General features: G+C 31.6%; 1 protein-coding gene across 1 annotated transcript in view; it reads right to left on the bottom strand.

Moving 5' to 3' along the window:
- Nucleotides 1–1,208: 1,208 nt before the first annotated feature.
- The window catches only part of LOC134697303 (transcriptional regulator ATRX homolog), a 33,417-nt gene continuing 15,585 nt past the window's right edge, over nucleotides 1,209–19,040 (bottom strand). The window contains exons 14-31 of the mRNA XM_063559494.1: nucleotides 18,818–18,971; nucleotides 18,249–18,364; nucleotides 17,551–17,694; nucleotides 15,959–16,136; nucleotides 15,298–15,435; nucleotides 14,819–14,994; nucleotides 12,079–12,321; nucleotides 10,458–10,636; nucleotides 9,628–9,692; nucleotides 8,933–9,089; nucleotides 8,241–8,412; nucleotides 7,421–7,539; nucleotides 6,490–6,667; nucleotides 6,107–6,292; nucleotides 5,354–5,537; nucleotides 4,481–4,602; nucleotides 4,022–4,126; nucleotides 1,209–3,442 (exon numbers count right to left, since the gene is read on the bottom strand). Of these exons, the coding sequence (XP_063415564.1) occupies nucleotides 3,203–3,442; nucleotides 4,022–4,126; nucleotides 4,481–4,602; nucleotides 5,354–5,537; nucleotides 6,107–6,292; nucleotides 6,490–6,667; nucleotides 7,421–7,539; nucleotides 8,241–8,412; nucleotides 8,933–9,089; nucleotides 9,628–9,692; nucleotides 10,458–10,636; nucleotides 12,079–12,321; nucleotides 14,819–14,994; nucleotides 15,298–15,435; nucleotides 15,959–16,136; nucleotides 17,551–17,694; nucleotides 18,249–18,364; nucleotides 18,818–18,971 (2,856 nt within the window). The 3' untranslated portion in view covers nucleotides 1,209–3,202. The remainder of the gene's footprint in view (nucleotides 3,443–4,021; nucleotides 4,127–4,480; nucleotides 4,603–5,353; nucleotides 5,538–6,106; nucleotides 6,293–6,489; nucleotides 6,668–7,420; nucleotides 7,540–8,240; nucleotides 8,413–8,932; nucleotides 9,090–9,627; nucleotides 9,693–10,457; nucleotides 10,637–12,078; nucleotides 12,322–14,818; nucleotides 14,995–15,297; nucleotides 15,436–15,958; nucleotides 16,137–17,550; nucleotides 17,695–18,248; nucleotides 18,365–18,817; nucleotides 18,972–19,040) is intronic.

Below are 19,040 nucleotides of genomic sequence, written 5' to 3'. Positions count from 1 at the left end.
CTATATATAAAATCCCTTAGTTTTACTTCAAGCACCTCAAATAACAATCTGCTGACACAGGGATATGTCAATTACAACACAGACCCATTCACTAATACATGTAAACTAAGCAAAAGTTTCAAAGTCAATAGACCATGACTGAGGGGCAGGCTAAGACAAAATCTCCATGTGCCAATGCTTATACAACTGGAGTCAATTTCACAAAAAAACTTACGACTAAGATTGATCATAAGTATACTGAATTGTTCATGACTTACAACAAATCTTAGTCGTCAGGTTTTTTTGTGAAATTGACTCCAGCACACCAAATACAATAGACTAACCTTATCACAAACTGAAATGTACCAGTAAAGAATTGATTTTTCAACTTCATATACAAAAGACCAAAACCTAAATATTTTCTCAATTTTTGCTGCAGAGCATGTCTGGCTGGAAATCATCGAGCAAAAGGTACAATAAAAACTCAATCAGTGTGAAGTAATAGGTCTACTAGTTAAATAGATTTAATTAATGTTTTTCATTTTTAAAATTAAATTTATACATTATTCTGAAAAGTCCCTCATAGATCATAATTTGGCCATTCAAATTATTTAGACTCTAAAATTGATTACTGGTATTATTTTTTGTTTAATTATTTCTTGATGAAGCCTATATGAAAGAGAGCATGTAGTACTACACCTTTCATCTGATGTTTGCCTGAAAGCTATAATCCAATTAAAATATACTGTGGATTTATTATTATTCATTGGATACCAATTTTCGTGGGTTTCATGGTTACAGGTAAGCCCTGAATTCAAATGTTTAACGAATTGCAAATTTTCTATAGGTTTTGTATGCATAAATTAGCAAAACTACGAAATCTAATATCCACGAAAATAAATGAATCCACAGTATATACTTCTTATAAGGCGGCATTAAAAAGTAACATTGAGGTTAGCACTATAGAACCAGGTTTAATCAACCATTTTCTACATTTGAAAATGCCTTTACCAAGTCAGGAATATGACAGTTTTTGTCCATTTGTTTTTGATGCATTTTATTATTTGATTTTGCCATGTGATTATGGACTTTCCAAATTTATTTTCCTCTAAGTTAAGTATTTTTGTGATTTTACTTTTTACAAAATGGCATTATAATGTATCATTTGATAATACAAAGGCCTTATAATCTATCATTTAAATATATGGCATTATAATAAAAAGAAAACATGATGGATACTTCTGTTTTAATGACGAGATAATTAAATATTCCATTTTATTAACACAATGAGTAAAGACTACAGAAAACAGAAAATAACCAAGTCACCCAATCATTACAAGAAACATCTCTCAAGTAAATCAGGTTTATTTCTCAAAAGTAAAAAAGGAAATGCACTAAATGATCTACAAAACAAAGTTGTCTATGTTTTAGCACTAAATCAAAGGTTAAGTAATGTAATGTTAACATAACCAAAGAAATATCTGTCCAAATATATTCATGATCTTATTTGTTTCAAATTGTTTCAATAATTAAGTTATTTTATAACCTTGGCAGCAGTGAAACACCAACATTTTCAAGGTCATCATTATTTGGTTTGTTATAAACAATATTTATTTATCTTTTATTAAAATGTACTCAATTTGTAAATATATCAACAGATTCAATTTCAATATGAAAGATAACAATTTCTAAAATTTACCATCAAGTTTTGTAATTTTTATATCCAAATTTTAAATTTTAAAGTGCATTATACAAGAATGATAACAAAGAATTGAAAAGAAAAACAAAAGACATGACAGACAGACATTGAAGCCTTGGCAACTCTGCTGCACGAAATATGACAACTGATTGATTCTGTAACCATGGTTACATTAGAAAGAACCAAGGTTTTGAAAATGATATCGGTCCTTTAAATTGACTCACTTAAAACAAAAGAGTTCCCATAGTGTTTTGAGATGTTGATAATTTGATATTATACTGGTATACAATGGGACAAGGTACCAGTTTACTATAACTTTACAATAATTAAATACTATGTACATTATGAAGCACCACACTTTATATAAAGCATCAAGCTTTACAATGGTAATAAAAAGACATAAAAATAAAAATTAAATACAATCTAACTAAAAATTTATCACCATGACGAAGTGTAAAAACATTTGTTTATTTAGATAATCATAGGAATAATATAATTAATAGATTGTTTGTCATCAGTCTCCCTCCCTATGACCCTCCCAACTGTCAGAGGGGGTATAAAGAGGTTACCAGATTGTTTGGAGTCTGGTGGATAGATGTCTCATTGGAAATCATACCACATCTTGTTACTTTTGTATAAATTAAAAGTCTCGTTTCTGCATTTTATACACAACAAATCTGCCTATCTGCAACACCTAACCCCAACAAATACAAACCCAAAACATGGCCAATAAAACCCTTCCTATACACAAACATTTGACCTAAAATTAACAATCGTCTTCAAAACTAACAAATGTTTACGGCAATGCCAGATCAATTTTTTTTTAGAATTCAGAACTTTTTTGTTTTGCCAGAAAGAATCTTAAGAATTTACAGTGAGTATGTTTACATTTGATCATTAACACAGAAAACATGAACATATGTAAGCTGCAAATTTCACCAATTATTTACATTCAGATTAACAGATTAATTCATTTAACATGTACTGAAAGACAAATATTTGATTTCATCTTTAATAAGTTGTATGTTTGTTTCAAATTAACAACTGAAAACATTGTTGGGAAGAATATCTGCTACTTTATAAAAATGGCATTGATAAATCCAGAACCTCATAATTTAAAACCGCTTTAACTCTAAATACAGATATGGACATTCTGGTATTATTTGTGAAGTAGAACTGTACAATATCAATGAAGTTCATCCTCCTTTTATGTTGAACATTAATAAGCATATTAAAAGCACAAACAATACAATAACACCTGTTGATCACAAAACAACTGAGATTTGACCGAAGCATAATGTTAGTTGGTCTTGATAACATTCATGATGATAATAAACAATGGTTAAAACCAACGTTACGATAATTCTCGTTTGCAATCTAAAAATTTGTACACTGAGACTTATATACAAGTACAATCTAGTAGCTTGTTGGACATGTTTCATCACAGTACTCAACAATCACACCATCTACTGTCCAATGTCAGTTTACAGCAATTATAGTCCCGAGATCTATGGTTCACCATCATCAACTCTTCTTCTTAGAAGTACTTGGTTGATTTTGTGGTTTCCCATTCATTAATGTGCTTGCTAACAATGATTGTGATGACGAGGCTGATGATGATGTCGGTGGCTGGATGCCACTGAGTGGCATGTTCATGCCACGTCCTGGCGCTTGTTGTTGCATTCTCAATTGGTTCTGCTGCATCATGATACGATTCTGTAGCTGTTGTAACTGTTGTTGTTGCTGAAGTTCTCTATGCTCTAACTGTAAACATATAACATTATTTATGAACACAAATACAAATATTTATAAACTATAGACACATGTTGATGTTTTGCCTTTATGTATCCTTGACTTGTCATAAGTGGTTCCCCTCAAACTGACCTAATCACAAACATTAACAAATTGTTGGTGCTTATCCCAGAAATATTATTTTTTTACTCTGTCAAGGCTAGACAAAAATAAAGATGAGAAGGTCAATCAATGGACCTAATAATCTGTGGACAAAGTATAGCCATTTCAAGAGATGACTAAAGATAGTAAAATCAACATGGATTAGGAAAATAGCTAAACATCAATAAAACTTCACATGATTCCAATAAATAGCTGAAAATATTAGTGTAAAATAAATGTTTGATGAGGGCTATTCCATTTAAACATACATCAACCCCCAGGAAGGCACTATGACAATAGGGCAGCCACCCAGAGAAGCATTTTTACAAATTTTGAAGGATTGTCCTCATCAAAACTTTGAAAAGGGCACCCACTACTAGAAGTGGTTTCAAAATGCCTTCCTGGGGGTTGATCTATGTTTAAATGGAATAGCCCTGAGTCTATATTTACCTGTCTACGCTGTTCCCATTGTTGTTGTTGTATTTGTCGTGAGATCATGTTCCTTATCACATTCTGGACCTGCATTGTCAACTGTTCCTGGGGTAGGTGGGGGAACTACAAAACATAGAATATAAAACTTGTCAATTATGATTTATTATTACCCAGTAATTATCCCTGTGGCAAGTGGGGGACTACAAAATATACAATTTGTTAATTATGATTTATTATTGAAAGGCGACTATTCTTGTGGTAAGATTATCAACTGGTAACTGTGATATCAAGTATATAATTTGAAAATAATGATTGATTATGTGGTAAGTGTAGGAACTACAAAATATAATTGTTAATTATGATTGATCATTGAAAGGTAACTGCTCCTGTGGTAGATTTGGGAACTACAAAACAAACAGGTCTTGTAGATTACACATGAAGTCAATGATTTTATCAACAAGACTTATTTTTCCTTACCTTAGACTTCATTTCCTGGACAATTCTCAGTAGGTTTTCTTGGTTTAGCTGAGGAGACATTCCTCCCATACCAGGCATACCAGCAGCACCAAATTGATACCCAAAGTTTGGATTAGGCATTCCTACAAAAAAGAACAGATAGTACATTGATAGATAAATCTGACAAGTACCTGTTTATTACTCATTAGGGAAAAACCAGGGACATAAATATCATGGTATACCAATAATCTAAAAGGGTTCTAAGGCTAAACATAACATTGTATACAGAATTGGAGGTCTTTACAATGAATTCTTAGTCCATTAATTAATGTGTTGGTGAAACAAGTATTATAAACAAAGGGAGATAACTCCAATTTCAAATTTTACTTAAGAGCTATTTTACACTTCTTCCCTGAACAGAAGTTTAAATGGACGTTCAAGTGTTGCAATTAAGATTGACACAGGAAGAATACACCTGAAAGGTGTATTTATTGTCTATTTAATAATGTACAAGGATTTAATTGAACAGTGAACTGTTTAATATCAGACTTGTGGGTGAAACAGTTAGTCAGACAGCGAATAAAGAATTGCATTTTTTGTGTTAACTAGTGAACTGGCGCATTAAAACCCCAGCTCAATGTGTAGTAACAACGTAAAGAAGGGTTCATCTTCATATCACATTCTTTCCCTAAAAAATGCATTTAATTTGCCAATATTATATTGATTTTATAGAGCCATTCATCATCATCATCTTACTCAAGCTCAGATACTAGAAGTGTATTCAAATTTAAACAGACTTAACAACTTCCAAAGGTTAAATAAAGTATGTTTTGACCACAATTCTGGTGAACTATGTTTTAACCAGTTATAAGAATAAATTATAAGATGTATTACCCATGACTCTCTGTTGTACTGTGTTGATAAGACCTTTCTTTTCATTCTCAAACTCCTCCCAGGCAGCTTTCCTTTCCTCCTCTGATAATTCCTGATCAATCTTGTTCTCCAGCAAGGAATCATGCTCATGATAACCTACTATCCAATCTTTCTTATTGGTCAATAATTCGGCCAATAATGTGTCCTGAAAGGGAAAGAATTAATAGTAATATTTATATTAAACCTATAAAACACGAAAAGCTACTGTTCACAGGTCTTTGAAAAACATATAAACATCAAAGGAACACTTAATGTTGAAAAGAAAAGAAATTGATAGAGAATGGTCAAATATTTCTTGCTTAAAGCAATCATATTTATAATGAAGTGTTTGTCTGATCATATTCTTTACAGACTGAACATATATATAAAAACCTGCTTTGGAATTTAAATTTATTAAATGTATAAACTCCTCCAACACACATATGTTTTGTCCAGGCAAAAGATATTATTATGCATAACAGAATTTTTCTGTTTAATCAGCAGATAACGAAATCAAAGAATTTAAAAAATAGTTAAAACAGATACAGTTATTACTGCATCTACATTGAGGATTGTTTTTTAAACAATTACAAGAGAATTTGAAACACAAGACAACAATTTTTTACTTTAAAATGACCAAACTTAAGTAAAATTAAACTTTCATTAAACCTGTAGTTATATGATATATAATATATGATTTTACATAAGGAATGAAGTTTTGCCCTGGATGTTTACCTTTGGCAGTGCAGGTGTTGGTCTTTCTGTACGGTTAGGATCATCTAGCCTATCTGGTTTGAAGATGTATAACTCTCTCAGATCATTAGAATCAAAGTGTCTATCTATCTGATGTTCGTCTATCACACGCTGGGCTAATGACTGCTTTGTTACTTGTCTTTCATAGATCTTTTCCTCCATTGTACCCTGACATTTGCAAACACAAAATAGAAATTATTGAATTTATGGATACAAAATATGTAATTAATGTTTTGACATTACTCTATAAAATGTAAAACACAAATTTGAATGTAACAGTTCTCCATCGCCACTTTAAGCAATGAAGTCAATAAAATTTGAAAGTGAACAAAACTCTTATTTTAAATGAATTTGTATTTACTGACCTGTGCAAGGAATCTATAAACATAGACTGGTTTGGTCTGACCAAATCGGTAAACTCTAAATATAGACTGGACATCATGTGATGGATTCCAAGATGCATCGAAAATAATAACACGATTGGCAGCTACAAGATTAATACCAAGTCCTCCAGCTTTTGTAGATATCAAAAACAGTCTTAACCTACAACACAAACACTTTAAATTGAATATCAAAAACAGTCTTAACCTACAACACAAACACTTTAAATTGAATATCAAAAACAGTCTTAACCTACAACACAAACACTTTAAATTGAATATCAAAAACAGTCTTAACCTACAACACAAACACTTTAAATTGAATATCAAAAACAGTCTTAACCTACAACACAAACACTTTAAATTGAATATTAAAAACAGTCTTAACCTACAACACAAACACTTTAATTAAATTGAACAAGGAACAGAAATTTGTATATATCAGAAAAAGGTTTTTTTATGTTTTGTGTTGTTCTTAATTTTTGTACTGACTTAAACCTCTGGTTTTATTGTTGAATTCTGTTTAAAAGTGCCTGTTTTTTTTGATAGTTTTTCTGTGAACTTCCACAAGTTATTGGTATGGGAATGTAATTTTGTTTCTGTCTTCTACAATGTATATTCACCAATCAATACATACATGGATACGACCTTCGGAATAACAAGGGCACACTTACTGGAATGTCTTGCTTGAACTACAGATTATGATGTTTGTATTTTGAAAAACTTATGTGTAAAGGTGAATAGTGGAATTTCGTGGAATTTTGCATTGATGGATTAATTGAAAGTTTGGAATAAGAGCTTTTCAATAGATAAATGTTTTTTAGTGACCTTTTTATATCTATATATATTCATATATATGATAAAGTTGGCTTGCTGTCTTAATATCATTAAGTTCATTTTAAAATAATATTCTTACCTATAATTATCTGGATTATTAAAGTTTTTTGCCATATCAGCCCTCAGTGGAGCTGATGTTGACCCATCCATCCTCAGATAATCCTGACCTTTCAGCCAGGTCTTCCCAAACATCTCATCCTAAATATAGTAACAAAATTATAAATTGACAAGAAAATACAATAGGTCTGATCCAGAGATATGGGGTGTGGCAGGGCATAGTTTCTCCTACAATATCCCACTGTGCATAAATCTCAATTTATCTGTTTAGGCTATCTTTAACCATATATTTGAGCTATTCAGCTACTACAAGTTGTTCTAATTAGGAAGTATCATATTATTACATTTTTTTAATAGTTGGTTTCAACTGGTCCAGCCATCATCATTATAACTTTGAAGTTTCATACAGTAAATCCTTTTGTTTAAGGTAATGGCAGTAGTGTTTTTCTTATGCCAAGTTGACAATGGAACAAATATATCCGTCAAGGCTGGTTGAATTTAACATTGATTTGTTAGTTGTCACTTATGAGTTGTCAATTTCATAAAAAACCACCCCTAAAATCATAATCAAGTTTTGGCCAAGTTATAGAACTGAAAGCCAAGGAAACATTGACTTAAAATGAGGCCCTTAGTTTTTTCATTTGAATTGTTTTACATTGCCGTATCAGGGCCTTTTATAGCTGACTATGCGGTATGGGCTTTGCTCATTGTTAAAGGCCGTACGGTGACCTATAGTTGTAAAGGTCTGTGTAATTTTGGTCTTTTGTGGATAGTGAGTTGTCTCATTGGCAATCATGCCACATCTTCTTTTTTATATTAAACACTGTTTGGTTAAAACTCACGGTATTGGCAGTTTCAGGTTTATCCTTTTCTTCTTTCTTGTCTTCCTTATCTTTATCATCGTCTTTTTTATCTTTATCTTTATTATTGAGTAGTTCATCATACTGTGAGTCTACATGATCTAAATAGGCCTCTATAAGGTCTAAGGATAGCAGACTCTGGCTAAATATCAACCTATAATTATGAAAATAAGGCAGCTATAATGTCTACAAGTGGCAATTCAACTATTGGGAAATGCATGAGGACAGTCATGGTACTTAATAATTAATCAGCATAATAGTCATAATGGCAAAAATATATACTGGGGATTCATTTATTTTAGTGGGTACCAATTTTTGTGGATTGTGGAAAACTTACATATTCGTGGATATTTAATTTCATGGTTTTGACAAAATCTACAATCATTCCTTTAGAAAATATGAAATTCATTGAATATTTTAATTCGTGGTTCTTTTGTTCCCACGAAAATTGGTATCCAACGAATATAAATGAATCCACAGTATATTGACAAAAAAAGCAAATTTCTGCCTACCTAAAATCTATTCTATATAGTGTGGATTTATCGAAGCCTAAACCATTTTTCTTTTTATATTGAGTAACAAAGTTTGCACCTTTTTGAGGTCATTGGATCCTGAAAAAACATCATTTCCAATGCCTTATAAGAAAGAAGTTACAATATCTATCCAACACTTACACTTTATCACCAATCTCTTCACACATTCTCAGGATTTCAAATAACAACATAAGTTTGCCTCCCAGCTCCATTTTAAACTGGTCCTCCTCCTTAACGTAGTCAGCCCACCACCCAGTAGAAAATGGAGTCTCTATTTTGTCCATTCTCTCAAAATCTTCTACAAAGGGAAAAAATCTTTCAATATCTAAAATAGTAGCAAAAGTAACATTTCATCAAACAGAAAATAGCTGCAAAACAATCTTAAACTTGACATTACCGAGCTCAAGACATGATTATAACATATAGTTCAGTTTTCAGTTTGAATGTACAAGAAAGTTATAGTTACCATCAACTCTATTTCTGAAAGATGTACTATTAAACCCATGACTGATTATTTGAAGCGGAACATTTAGTAGGATGACACCTGTGAAAAGTGTCAAATACTTTGTTACACTGATGCATTTTTAAATTACTGTAAAAATGTATATTCTATAAGCTGTATTGCCAATGAATAAAGTATTATTATTGCAGGAGTTACTGCTACTTTTGTCAATAGAAGATATGACAAACTAGCTAGTCTGAGACTCTGTACAAACTTGTAATGGTAGAGATATCAGGATTTGTTTCTACTTTCTTACCCTTAATTAAAATATTTATTTTATAAGAAAAGATGTGTGGCATGTGTTTAGTTTATATATAAACCAAATAAAACAAACCATCATTGTATTCTCCTCTGGATCTTGTTTTCCACTTCTTCACAATTTCCCCAGCAAATGATTCTCTATAATAAAATGATTTATATGAGTATAAGTACAAACATGTATAGCATGGATCAAAATCAATAACATAAACACATTTATCACATATTTCTTGCGAATACAAAGGGTTTGCATATGTAATAACCTCAAAATTGACCTGGGCAAAAAAGAGGTAATGGGTTTTATTGTGCCCCGATTTTAAATGACACCATGTCATTGCATCCTTAAAGAAATTTATAAGATTTTTAGCTGTTATGTTTCACTTAAATATTATGATTTATTTATTTTGCTCTTTTCTGCAGAGCTTAAATATGTGATAAATAGATTATAACATGGCCTTTTTCATATTGGCCCTGGTATCATACCTCAACCCATATCGACCCGCTCCTGAAGCCTCGGGCTGATATGGGTGTCTCTGGATGATACAAGGCCCAATATATAAAAGGGCATGTTATAATCTATAGGTATATCATCAAAACTTGTTATATTTTAAAAGAAATACTGAAATGGATCCAGTGTTAAAACGATATTAAAATGTTACAATCATTCCATATACTGAAAAATAGTTGACCTAAGTATAAAACATGTACACTGAACCTTGAAATAAGTTTAAAAGGTCATACAAGGATTATGGTATGGGCTTGGTTCATTGTTAAAAGCCGTACGGTGACCTATAGTTGTCAATGTCTGTGTCATTTTGGTCTTTTGTGGATAGTTGTCTCATTGGCAATCATACCACATCTTCTTTTTTTATATTACACCAGGTAACTGTTTAATAAGAATCATACTTAGCAGGTTCTTCTTCACTCTCCTTCTTTCCTTTTTTCTTTTTCTTACTCTCCTCCTCACTGCCACTATTAAATGAGTTATCTGATGCTGACCCTGCAGCTGACGTGGACTTGGCCTCAGACTCAGACTGAGATGTGTCTGTGTCATCAATGAAAGAAGATTCATCATCAAACATGTTCTAAAAATAGACATCAAACATGTTCTACAAATAGACACAATATAATGTCAGTTTATTACGTTTTTTAAGAAAGGGAGAGGCAACAGGAGTTGTTACAATTTTTCTTGTTGAAATATCTTTTTTCTTTATTTATAATTTTATCATTCTAAGATAGTTTTATTAAAGATCTATGTAATCTAGACTTGAGGAGTTTAGCTACTATCGTTAAGAATCCATTTGTTGTAATAAATTTTTTTTACAAGATGACAATGTTGCCTTACTGTCTCTGTGTTCAAAAGCATGTTCTTTATAAGTGAAATGATATAATACAACATCTTGGCTGATAAATTTGCAACATAGTACACAAATTAACATAACCCTCTTTATCAATTTTTTTTTTTTAAATATCATGCATAGTTAAACTTCTTTTAAATAATACATAATCAATGTTTTTTTGTTGAACACATGTAAAACGTAAGGCTGCTGCATTTAAACATACATGGAACCCAGAGAAGGCTTTTACATTCTATACTATGAGTGGAACAGTGAAAGTGGAAGAAAATTCAAAAATTGCCTCTAGAGGTGATTACCCCTTTTTCAAAGTTTCTTCCCCGAGTACAATGTATGTTTTAATGGAACAGCCCTAATTAATTCTTCATCAATATGGAATAAAAAGTAATATCTTCAAAAATGTTGCAAGGTAGATTGAAAGGTGCTCTCACCCTTACAGACATCTCTTCAATTTTTAGGTACTTTTTTATTCAAACATTTAAATAATCCACATACATTTCTATATAACACCTTTCAATCCTATTATACAAATTCTTTTAGAAATCAGCCTGAACAATTTCAATACTTCACCTTTGGGTCTCCCTTCCTCTATTAAAACAGGCTATATTATGTTTTGATTTTAAAAACCATGCAAACTTTTGACAAACCACTATTTCATTTGGTTATCCCTTTGAGTGCACTGGACAACAATTATCTGTTAAGCTTTAAAATGTATATTTTTAAGAATATTCTGTAATGAGGAAAATTGAAGTTTGAAAGATTTATTAACCAATAAAATTGCAAAAACTTTCAACCATGTAAATTTATCTTTTGCATCCAATTTGGTCATGTGTATTAATTGCATTAGGATGTTTTTCTATTCTTTAATGGGATATTTCTCCCAATGACTATCCTTTTAGTTATGGATTTTTCTCCCTTTTATACATAAAGGCAATAAGACAAAGTAAACCATGCACAAAGAATTAGAAAGTCTAAATCATTTTCAAAAAGCATTAACATGCACATATTATCTATGTTCTACTTTTTAACTAAAAGAAGATTTTTGGGAACTATAACCATTACCCTGTATGTGGTCAGACAGACTGACAGGCATGAATTAATTTGCCCTTTACTTTTCTTTACTTGGGAGTACAAAAATACTGATTACTTATTTTACTGAACATCTAGCATACCTTCATTTCTTGTCTAACTTCAGCCATCTTAAGAACCCACGGATGTGTCCATATTCTCATCAGAGCCTGGTAATCAGAGAATAGTTTGGCTCCTTTAGATTTGCCCATGTCACCAGGTCCAGAGTAACCACCTATTTCTAGATATTTACTGTACAGATCACACTGAACGTTAGCTAATCTCACAGCTATCACATACTCTTGTTTCGGTGGCAAGTATTTTGTTAATGCAGAGTAATCTTTCCTCTGAAAGAAATAATCAAGTTCAATATGTAGGACATCAAAAGGGACAGAATTGTTTATATATCATTTTTTCATTTTCTTTGTAACAATACAGACCAAAATGTCAACCAGATGCTTCGCAGGGCGTAGCTTTATACGACCGCAGAGGTTGAACCCTGAACGGTTGGGGCAAGTATGGACACAACATTCAAGCTGGATTCAGCTCTAAATTTGGATTGTGATTAAATAGTTGACACAGCATAGGTTTCTGACACAGAATGAATGTGTTCTAATGAACTTAAAATTTTTGTTTTCTCTTAGAGCAATTCACTATGCTGTTCAATATTAATCCTCTCAAAATAATGTTTGAAGAAATTTTCTTTTTATTTATGAAATTTCAAATGAGAAAAATTGAACCCAATTTTTTAATCACATCCCCTTTCCCTTATTCCAAAACTAATCTCAATTAAAATATTCTAATGGAGTTTGCAACAATAACTACTCATTTAAATACATCATAAAATAAACTGTAAATAAAATGTAAAAAAACTGCTTGTTATCACTGAATGGTAAAGATTATTTAAATTTATCAGTTGGTAGTAAAAAGTGAATATACATTGTATATTGTATATAACAAAGATTTAAGTTGATTCTAGACAAAGAAAGATAACTCCAATTAAAAAAAATTCTTGCAATAAGATATTTCTTGCTTACTATTTTGGACAAAGAAAGATAACTCTAATTAAAAAAATAAATTGCTATTTCACAATATTGTGAAATTAGATATTTCTTGCCATTGCACAATACTGTGCAATTGAAAAGACTTGCTATTCCACAATACTTAATATAATTATTTTAGATCCTGATTTGGACCAACTTGAAAACTGGGCCCATAATCAAAAATCTAAGTACATGTTTAGATTCAGCATATCAAAGAGGCCTAAAAATTTAATTTTTGTTAAAATCAAACTTAGTTTAATTTTGGACTCTTTGGACCTTAATGTAGGCCAATTTGAAAACAGGACCAAAAATGAAGAATCTACATACACAGTTAGATTTGGCATATCAAAGAACCCCATTTATTCAATTTTTGATGAAATCAAAAAAGTTTAATTTTGGACCCCGATTAGGGCCAACTTGAAAACTGGGCCAATAATAAAAAATCTAAGTTCATTTTTAGATTCAGCATATCAAAGAACCCCAAGGATTCAATTTTTGTTAAAATCAAACTAAGTTTAATTTTGGACCCTCTGGACCTTAATGTAGACCAATTTGAAAACGGGACCAAAAGTTAAGAATCTACATAAACAGTTAGATTCGGCATATCAAAGAACCCCAATTATTCAATTTTGATGAAATCAAACAAAGTTTAATTTTGGACCCTTTGGGCCCCTTTTTCCTAAACTGTTGGGACCAAAACTCCCAAAATCAATACCAACTTTCCTTTTATGGTCATTAACCTTGTGTTTAAATTTCATAGATTTCTATTTACTTATACTAACGTTATGGTGCGAAAACCAAGAAAAATGCGTATTTGGGTCCCTTTTTGGCCCCTAATTCCTAAACTGTTGGGACCTAAACTCCCAAAATCAATACCAATCTTCCTTTTGTGGTCATAAACATTATGTTTAAATTTCATTGATTTCTATTTACTTAAACTAAAGTTATTGTGCGAAAACCCAGAATAATGCTTATTTGGGCCCTTTTTTGGCCCCTAATTCCTTAACTGTTAAAACCAAAACTCCCAAAATCAATCCCAACCTTTCTTTTGTGGTCATCAACCTTGTGTCAAAATTTCATAGATTTCTATTAACTTAAACTAAAGTTGTAGTGCGAAAACCAAGAAAATGCTTATTTGGGCCCTTTTTGGCCCCTAATTCCTAAAATAAAGGGACCAAAACTCCCAAAATCAATACCAACCTTCCTTTTAAGGCCATCAACCTTGTGTTAAAATTTCATAGATTTCTATTCACTTTTACTAAAGTTAGAGTGCGAAAACTAAAAGTATTCGGACGACGACGACGACGCCGCCAACGTGATAGCAATATACGACGAAAATTTTTTCAAAATTTGCGGTCGTATAAAAATATATATTCAGGTAAAATAAGACTTTTTCATTTTAGTTTTGTATTGAATTGATAAGTAATGCCCGTTGGACACAGGTGCCCAGCTTCTAAATATACGAAATATGCCAGAGTCAAACCTATTGACAATGTATCTGATCAGTTTAACCATTGTTAAGTTGTCTGTAGATAAATCACTAGGCATAAATTATGAGAGAAATATTCTACAGTGTAAAATTGGAATTCAAAAATTATTATTATACCAGAGGTATGAAAAATCTTTTCTTTTGTGTTTAATCCTTTTTAAAGAGGAAGTTGAACTAAAATGAAATTATTGCCAAAAATGTGACAATAATTGCAATAATTTAAACTCACATTTTAGTCTAAATTGACAAAATTTCTTTGTAAATACACACCAAAATTTCTGAATTTACAGTTATATGATAGAGATCTTTTACCTGTACACATCCAGCTAATTTTTCATGAAGAATATGAGCTCTTCTCTTCATGAGTCTAACATCATGTGAACTAGAATCTGTACACTGGCCGTTAGTGATAGGATTAACGAAACGATTCAGAAACTCTTTCCTCGTTCCCAATAAGTTAGGTTTGACAAAGTTTACCATACAATGGTCTGCAAATAAAAAATGATCAGGAAAATATAAACTGTGGAAGGTTGATCATAAAAAAGAAATAGTCATGGAAATATTTAAAGCTGTGAAAGAATTTACAATTCTATGGAAAAAGAAAAAAGTTTTTTTCCTTGGTGTAAATTTTAAAATGTATTATTACAGGTTTTATATATTACAGTAACAGTTCATAACTCATAGCACAGAAACTGTTGGCACACTGGATTTTACAATTTCAATAACCATACTATCCCCCCTCAAAACAATAATGGCTACATAAGTGTAAATAAATATACCGGTTTACTTACATTCCACCAGATTATTTTGGAGTGGAGTACCAGTCAGTACGATTCTTCTCCTGGTTTTTATCTGCATCATAGCTTTAGACAGAGCTGATGCATCATTCTTTAGGATATGTCCTTCATCACATACAACAAAATCTGGACCTGCAAATATTACACATGTTAAAACTTTCATCCATATATTTCAACCAATATCATATTTAAACACATAACTTATATATATATATAATTAAGACATACAGAAAATTTATTAACCTTACATGGTCAATGTATACCTGTTTTTCTTTTTTTGTGAATTGTATTTATCTGTTCAAAGGAAGAATGGAGCAACATTTGGATAAAATGTCATTTTGATCTTTAAATTGGCAAACAAATAGTGTAAAAACTTTTTTTTTATGAAAGTAAATTTTAAGATGATTAGGAGCAAAAGCTTTTAAGAATCAAAACAATTTTCTTCTCCTGTAAAATCAAATTAAGTGATAGAAAATATAACTTTATTACAAGATATGCTTTAATAGTTTTGATTACTTAGAGATTATTTTTATAGTACTATATATGAGGGGGGTTGTCTCTCTTCCAGCAGTATATCTTTGTAAATAGCACCCTGCTATATCCAATCAGAGCTTTGTTTCACCAACTATTTGTGATTACTGTATAAACATCTCACCTGGATCCATCAGACACTTTTTAAAGGATGCCTTTATTCTTTTGTTTTTACAGTTACTTCCTTGTGACAAGTTACGGAACATTTCGTAGCCAATGATCATGATTCCACCATCTTCATGCCAGTCCTCCAACATTCTAGCACGGCTCTCATTTACCTTAACACTGGCAAGTTCATAAACCTACAATAGTTAATTAATTTTCAATCATTTTAAAATAATTTGCATATTTACAAATGCATTTCATATCAGATATTGAACTAAAATTTTGTTCCTTGGTTTACACTTGGACTGTGTTACAAAATAATTATTGTAACCTATTGGGATTTCACTATGATATATCATGCACAATATACATGAATGAATTCATGGCGTTCTAAAACAGATGAAATTGAAAGTAAGATATAACAATTGTTTGGGTTGATAAATTCAAGGATTAAGAACATTTTTATTAATGTGAAAACCAATGACTATCATATATGTACTTTTTTTTATATAAAGTTTGTGTTTTTCTAAGATTTCAAGGATGGTAAGTAACTAACAGTGTTACATCTAAATATAGAGGATTTTTTAAATGTATGATTGCAATTTTAAAGTATCATTAATCCTACCAAGTATGCAAACTTTCATGTCAAACAGTAACTGTGTATTGATATGTTACAGATGGGTAAATAGTAATAAAAAATACCAGGCTTATAATTTAATACGCCAGATGCATGTTTTGTCTACATAGGACTCATCAGAGACGCTCATATCAAATTGGTTATAAAGCCAAACAAGTACGAAGTTGAAGTGCATATTTATGTTACAGATGGGTAGACAAAGACCATTACATTGTCTTTGACATAACTCTCTATAAATATAAAAAGTACCTGCTTTCAGTTCAACTCGATTCTGATGTGAACTCTCTCTATACTAATTACATACCTCCAGTTTACCTATCTATTCTGATGTGAACTCTCTCTATACTATAGTCGCCGTCAGCTAAAATTCGTAGCGGTTATTGGTAAAAATAATCTAAACTATCAACCGCGTTCTCTCGAGATATCGTTTTTCTCATTCCATTCATAAATCGCATAAAGAAAAACCACTACTGACCTACCTTTTAAGTGATCGCACTGTAATAATCCTGACCTTCACATTTTCCAGAATGTTTTCCATTGTAATTCCGCCATCTTCGTTTCTATGAGGATCATTTGTTTACATGTGAAATTCGTCATTTACGCAGTTTCCTGAAATGTTCTTTTCATTGATGTGATACGATTTCCCGCGCTTTATGCAAATGTTATGAAATTGAACTCCAGGGGAACACTTCCGGAAAAAACAATGGCGGATTCCACCATTGAAAATAGTCTTGGAAAATGTGAAGGTCAGGATTATCACAGTGCAATCACTTAAAAGGTAGGTCAGTAGTGGTTTTTCTTTTTGCGATTTATGAATGGAATGTGAAAAACTATACCTCGAGTGAACGTGGTTGATAGTTTAGATTATTTTAATTGATAACCGCTACGAATTTCAGCTGACGGCGACTATAGGTACCTACCTCCAGTTTACCTATCTAAATCTGATGTGAACTCTCTCTATACTAGATACATACCTCCAGTTGAACTTCATTTTTTTCCAGCCACATTTTCACCTCACTTTGCCAGTTTAACACAGTATTCAATGGACAGACAATGAGGGCTGTACTGAATTCTGTTGTCTCATAATTACCCATCATGGTATGTAGGAATGCTATCACCTAAAGTACACAAAAATACACTATGAAGCATGCTTCAGATTTCATACATTGTGTTTGCATATTTCAATTCAGGTCTAGAGCTACCAGAGGAAAAGTTGCATGGCAGGGTTTGAAGGTGCTCCAAATCAATAATAAATGATTAATATATTGTTTACATTGTCCTTTAGTTTCCATTGCCAATCAAACCACTAAAACAAATATTGTCAACCATACATAGGTAAACTATCTGAATGACCTGACAAACTGTTCTTGTAACTAATAACTATGTTATAAAGTTGTTGGAATCTAATTTTCATTAATTTAATATTAATGGGTATTAAAAGTAAAGACAAATTTAAATGTTTAAAGAAGTACACCAGGGGTCACCATCAAACATGAAGGTTATGAAAAAAACATTATAGGAAAGTTGATTAAGTTCAATCCCTCTCTTTGTTTTTACCTTTTAAAGCAAGACAATCATACGAATCTGAGATGTTCCTTAATGTTTAGAATAAAACTATTGACATGAGGGCATACAGCCCAAACCCTCCACCCCTTTGTAAAACTGAACTTACAGATAGAGTTTTACCCAGCCCCATACAATGAGCCAGTATACAGCCAGCCCCTTCAGTCTTGTCTTCTTTAAGCATCTTTAAACTTTCTACAGTACAGTTCCATAAAAACTCAACAGCTGGAAAATAGCAAAAATAGATTTTATTTATAAATATCGTCATCAATTTTTAGTTTTTGTTCAAGCATTTAAAATTGCTGTTGACTACAAACAATTGCATAATCCACATGATATGACCAATGAAAAAGACAAATTGAAAATCATATCATACATTTGACATCTGTAACCTGACACACATTTCAGCCCTCATGGCCATTTACAGTGAAGCAACACAACAGGTGCTTCTAGTTTAGTGAGTTATGCTTACTCTTTCCACTTCCTTTTTAATGGTGTATGTTTTTTCGTAGTATTTAATTAGTTTTATGTGTAGAGTCTTGTAGACTGTTGTTTGTAATCTGTCTTTTTTCATTTGGCCATTGAATTGGCAATACCTTCTATTAAATTTTTTGAATGCCACTTTCATATCTTTTCACCTTATTATTTTGACAGAGATTCTGACACTAAGTTCATTACCTTCCACCTGATGTGGTTTCAGTTTACACACAAGGTCCTGGTCAACTTCTAGTATAGGATCATTTGTTTTGTCCTCTCTCTCTAGAATCAGTTGTTTTGTGATTGGACATTTGGTTGGTGAAGACTCATCCACTTCCTGTATTACGTTGTTATACTGAAAATAATATCAGTATTTGTCAATAAACCATGGAATACATTTTTACAGTACTACTCAATACTGTTC

This window comes from Mytilus trossulus, chromosome 14 (assembly GCF_036588685.1).
Source record: "Mytilus trossulus isolate FHL-02 chromosome 14, PNRI_Mtr1.1.1.hap1, whole genome shotgun sequence".
In the NCBI taxonomy this organism is placed as follows: domain Eukaryota; kingdom Metazoa; phylum Mollusca; class Bivalvia; order Mytilida; family Mytilidae; genus Mytilus; species Mytilus trossulus.
Note: the sequence above shows the minus strand (reverse complement) of the source record. Positions and strands in the feature narration are given on the sequence as shown.